Source organism: Silene latifolia, chromosome 2 (assembly GCF_048544455.1).
Source record: "Silene latifolia isolate original U9 population chromosome 2, ASM4854445v1, whole genome shotgun sequence".
Lineage (NCBI taxonomy): Eukaryota > Viridiplantae > Streptophyta > Magnoliopsida > Caryophyllales > Caryophyllaceae > Silene > Silene latifolia.
In genome coordinates, this window is record NC_133527.1 from 18,509,492 (window position 1) to 18,515,199 (window position 5,708).

Here is a 5,708-nt window from a genome sequence, read left to right on the forward strand (position 1 = left end):
GTAGAATTTAGTGCTAATATGTGTCGAATAATTGATGCCACTACTAATGAACTAATACTCGAAGGAAGACGTGTCAAAGATGTTTACTTAACTAACTTGAACACTCTATCCGGTCACACCATGTCTTGCATGAGTGTAATGAACAATGATCCTTGGTTATGGCATAAAAGGTTTGGTCATGTTAGTACAAAAACTCTTAATACCCTTAAAAGACTCGACTTAGTTGAAGGTATTCCCAACATGAAGTTTGATTTTGATAAAGTATGTGATGAATGTGCTAGAGGCAAACATGTTAGAAGTTCCTTTAAATCCAAAAGAATTATGAGTACATCTCAACCTTTGCAACTTTTACATATCGACTTGTGTGGACCAATGAGAACTAGAAGTAGAGGTGGTAGTCGTTATGTGTGTGTCATTGTTGATGATTACTCTAGGTTCGTTTGGGCACTCTTCCTAAGCTCTAAGGATGAGACACTTGATGAGTTTCTAATTTGGTTAAGAAAGATTCAAAATAAACTTGGTTTAAAACTTGTTTCAATAAGAACCGATCACGGAACCGAATTCGAAAACTCATCATTTGGTGCTTATTGTGATGACAATGGTGTAGACCATAACTTCTCGGCTCCTAGAACACCACAACAAAATGATGTGGTTGAAAGGATGAATAGAACCCTCGAAGGAATGGCTAGAACAATGTTATTATCTAGTAAGTTGCCTAAGAACTTTTGGGCCGAAGCGGTAAATACCGCTTGCAACATTCATAATCGTGTCATGATAAGGAGTATTTTGAATAAAACTCTCTATGAGTTGCTACGTGGAAGAAAACCCAACATTTCATATTTTAGATGTTTTGGAAGCAAATGTTTTGTTCATAACAATGGTAAAAACAACTTGGGTAAGTTCGATCCACGTAGTGATGAAGGAGTATTTATTGGGTACTCCGATCATAGCAAGGCCTATAAAGTTTACAATAAACGAACCTTGTTAATTGAAGAAAGCATCCATGTCATTTTTGATGAATCTAGTGTGCTTGGACAGGTACAAAACGTGAATGATGATGATGATAGTGATGGCGATGAGTTTGAGATTGGCCTTGTTCGAAAGGAATTCGTGTTCGAGGATGAAGAAACTCCCAGCACTGACTTGCAACAGACACAGAGACTGTCACCTTCAAAGGAGATCAGCAACTCAGGGGGAACACGTAGCACATCTGCTACTATTTCTTCTCTGGAAGCAACAGACCCAACGACTGTTGCCTCCACCTCCAGAACTGAAGTAACCCAAAACAGTGATGATGAAGATCACTCCAGGCCAAAAGAAACAGTCACTGTGACTGATGCTGCTGAGGGGGAACAAGAAACCGTGTTCCAAAGAAGTGGAAACATCAAAGCTCTCATCCACTCTCTAATCTCACAAGTGATCTCAACTCGGGAATTCGAACAAGATCATCCCTCAACAATCTCGCTCATCTCAATGAGTATTGTGCCCACAATGCCTTCCTTTCTCAAATTGAACCTTCAAATGTGTGATCGCCTTGATCGATGCAGATGGTTGCTTGCTGTGCAAGAAGAACTCAATCAATTCAAAAGAAACGAGGTATGGCACTTAGTCCCTAGACCGCCTAATCGTACCGTCATTGGTACTAGGTGAGTCTTTCGCAATAAGCTTGATGACTCGGGAGAAATTGTAAGGAACAAGGCTAGGCTAGTGGTGTAAGGTTACAACCAACAAGAGGGTATTGATTACGATGAAACCTATGCACCGGTAGCTAGACTTGAGGCCATACGATTACTTATAGCTTTTGCGGCTCACAAAGGCATTAAACTCTTCCAAATGGATGTTAAAACCGCTTTCTTAAATGGATATTTGGAAGAAGATGTCTTTGTAGAGCAACCACCGGGTTTTGAGAACAATGATTTGTCTAACCATGTTTTCAAACTAGACAAAGCTCTTTATGGTTTAAAACAAGCACATAGGTGTTGGTATGATAGATTGTCTAAGTTTCTTATTGAAAATGGTTTTAAAAAAGGCTCCGTTGACAAAACATTGTTCTTGAAGTCAGAGTCAGACGAACTGTTGGTTGTACAAGTATATGTTGATGACATTATATTTGGTGCAACAAATGAACTCCTTTACTTATATTTTTCGGAACTAATGAAGTCGGAGTTTGAAATGAGTATGATGGGTGAGCTATGATTTTTCCTTGGGCTCCAAATTAAGCAATCAAAGGATGGAATCATGATCCATCAACAAAAGTATATCAAAGAAATGCTTAAGAAATTTGGGATGACTAATGGTAAGTCTCATGATACACCTATGGTAGCCGGGTCCAAATTGGACAAAGATGAACTCGGTAAGAATGTTAGTGATAAGGTGTATAGAGGTATGATAGGCTCACTTCTCTACTTGACCGCAAGTCGTCCCGACATTCTCTTTAGTGTTTGTTTATGTGCTAGGTTCCAAGCAAATCCGAAAGAATCACATTTCAAAGTCGTTAAACGAATTCTTCGGTATTTGATTGGAACACAAAATCTTTACTTATGGTATCCCTTATATTGTCCTTTTGATCTCATAGGCTATTCGGATGCGGACTATGCGGGATGCACGGTGGATAGAAAGAGTACCTCCGGAATTGCCACATTCTTGGGTCCTTGTTTGATCTCTTGGGGCTCAAAGAAACAAAATACGGTAGCTCTTTCTACGGCCGAAAATGAGTATGTTAGTGCGGCACATTGTTGTTCTCAATTACTTTGGGTAAGACAACAACTCTTGGATTTTGGTATTATTTTTGACTCCGTTCCCATAATGTGTGATAATACGAGTGCAATAAATATTTCCAAAAATCCTATTCAACACTCTAAAACCAAACATATTGATATTCGTCACCACTTTATTCGTGATCATGTGGAAAAAGGACATGTTAAACTTATCTTTTGCAAAACCGAAAATCAAATTGCCGATATTTTCACTAAGCCACTTGCAAGAGAACATTTTGAGAATTTTAGACTAGAAATTGGGTTAATTAATTGCTTGTGATTTTTAGTGTGAGTTTTACAAATTTTCTTAATTGATTAAATTAAAATTGGATATATGTTATTAAGTATTCTAAGTGCATTGACATCACTTTTAGACCAAAAATTGACACCGTATTCGTGAGTCGGTAATCACTCAACCTCATATCTAAATTTACGTTTATAATATACTACTTTGCGTTTTTATTTCGAGTGATTGAAATTAATTAGTTGGGCCAACTACCTCACTTACCTCATTTAATTCTTGGGCCACTTTCTATCCATAACCCACCGTCTAAACTCCCTCAACCCACCGAAATCCCACAACCCACTTATCCCTTCATCTCCCAAATCCCTTCGGTTAGTACTACTGAGAATCCGACTAAGTCTGCCGATTTCGTTCCGATTCCGGCAAAGAAAGCTAACAAAAGAAAGGAGAAAGCTACTTCATCGTCGCAAAGGTCTATGTGAAACAAAGAACCAAACAACTACATGTTCTACATATGCATCAAGAGATGATCGAGAAGTTGGTTAGAAAAACGGAGATAGATGAAATTGAAAACTGAAGTTGGTTAAAAAAAAAAAAAAAAAAAAAAAAAAAAAAAAAAAAACGGGAAGGCAATATGCGAAATGTCAAAGTGATTGTACTTATTGGAAACAAGATAGATGCAATTGAGGGTCTTCAGAAAAGAAGTAAATAGAAAATTTGGAAGAAATAGAAAGGAAGTCACAGTGTATGCCACTGTTGCTATGCTCAAAGGTCAAGATCAAATTTGTCAAGAATTTTCATGAAATGAGAGCAACATATAAAAAGTTGATGTTCCCCCATCACATGTCGTGTACTAAGGAAAATATGAGACGTTGATGCTCTTCATCATATGTTGAGAAGTTATATCGATGCATACCTTGGTGGTTTCAATATAACAAAATCCAATGCAACAGTTGAGATGACTGTGACTCGGCCCTTCATTGTCAAACCTCAACCTTTTTCAATCCTCTTCATTATCCTCAAAAATAATGACCAAACTTCCGCACCCTAAATTTGCCCATAATCAAACTTGTCTTTTGCCTTACATCTTTTGTCCCACCTTGTTGTGCCCTTCTAAGACATTTCTTTTCACTCGTTATTTTAATGCTTGATGGTGTATCTTAAACTTTATTTAGCCATGGTGAACTATGGTTAACTTATGTTTAATCCATATGTTTATGTTGACTTTGTTACCTTGTCACGGTTATATGTGTCTTTTTGTGTTTTCTTGTGGTTATCTGCACTCTAATGCCTTTGACATCCCTATCCTTTTTGATGATGTCAAGAGGGGGAAAAGGTAAACTCATGCTCTTAATCTCTTTGCATTTGATTAACTAATGTCTAGGCCTAACCTTCTTAGCTTTGAATCTTGTTTTGGGGCAATGTAAAATTGTCATGGTTAGTTTGATTTAAGTTTGACTTTTAAAGTTTAAGATACACCATCAAGCATTAAAATAACGAGTGAAAAGAAATGTCTTAGAAGGGCACAACAAGGTGGGACAAAAGATGTAAGGCAAAAGACAAGTTTGATTATGGACAAATTTAGGGTGCGGAAGTTTGGTCATTATTTTTGAGGATAATGAAGAGGATTGAAAAAGGTTGAGGTTTGACAATGAAGGGCCGAGTCACAGTCATCTCAACTGTTGCATTGGATTTTGTTATATTGAAACCACCAAGGTATGCATCGATATAACTTCTCAACATATGATGAAAGAGCATCAACTTCTCATATTTTCCTTAGTACACGACATGTGATGGGGGAACATCAACTTTTTATATGTTGCTCTCATTTCATGAAAATTCTTGACAAATTTGATCTTGACCTTTGAGCATAGCAACAGTGGCATACATTGTGACTTCCTTTCTATTTCTTCCAAATTTTCTATTTACTTCTTTTCTGAAGACCCTCAATTGCATCTATCTTGTTTCCAATAAGTACAATCACTTTGACATTTTGCATATTGCCTTCCCGTTTTTTTTTTTTTTTTTTTAACCAACTTCAATTTTCAATTTCATCTATCTCCGTTTTTCTAACCAACTTCCCGATCATCTCTTGATGCATATGTAGAACATGTAGTTGTTTGGTTCTTTGTTTCACATAGACCTTTGCGACGATGAAGTAGCTTTCTCCTTTCTTTTGTTAGCTTTCTTTGCCGGAATCGGAATGGAATCGGCAGACTTAGTCGGATTCTCAGTAGTACTAACCGAAGGGATTTGGGAGATGAAGGGATAAGTGGGTTGTGGGATTTCGGTGGGTTGAGGGAGTTTAGACGGTGGGTTATGGATAGAAAGTGGCCCAAGAATTAAATGAGGTAAGTGAGGTAGTTGGCCCAACTAATTAATTTCAATCACTCGAAATAAAAACGCAAAGTAGTATATTATAAACGTAAATTTAGATATGAGGTTGAGTGATTACCGACTCACGAATACGGTGTCAATTTTTGGTATAAAAGTGATGTCAATGCACTTAGAATACTTAATAACATATATCCAATTTTAATTTAATCAATTAAGAAAATTTGTAAAACTCACACTAAAAATCACAAGCAATTAATTAACCCAATTTCTAGTCTAAAATTCTCAAAATGTTCTCTTGCAAGTGGCTTAGTGAAAATATCGGCAATTTGATTTTCGGTTTTGCAAAAGATAAGTTTAACATGTCCTTTTTC

At 36.9% G+C, this 5,708-nt stretch overlaps 1 protein-coding gene across 1 annotated transcript; it reads left to right on the forward strand.

Moving 5' to 3' along the window:
* The first annotated feature begins 2,385 nt into the window (after positions 1–2,385).
* LOC141635454 (secreted RxLR effector protein 161-like) lies at positions 2,386–3,036 on the forward strand. Its single transcript, XM_074446708.1, has one exon. It carries the CDS (start codon positions 2,386–2,388, stop codon positions 3,034–3,036), a length of 651 nt encoding a protein of 216 aa, XP_074302809.1.
* Positions 3,037–5,708: the final 2,672 nt, after the last annotated feature.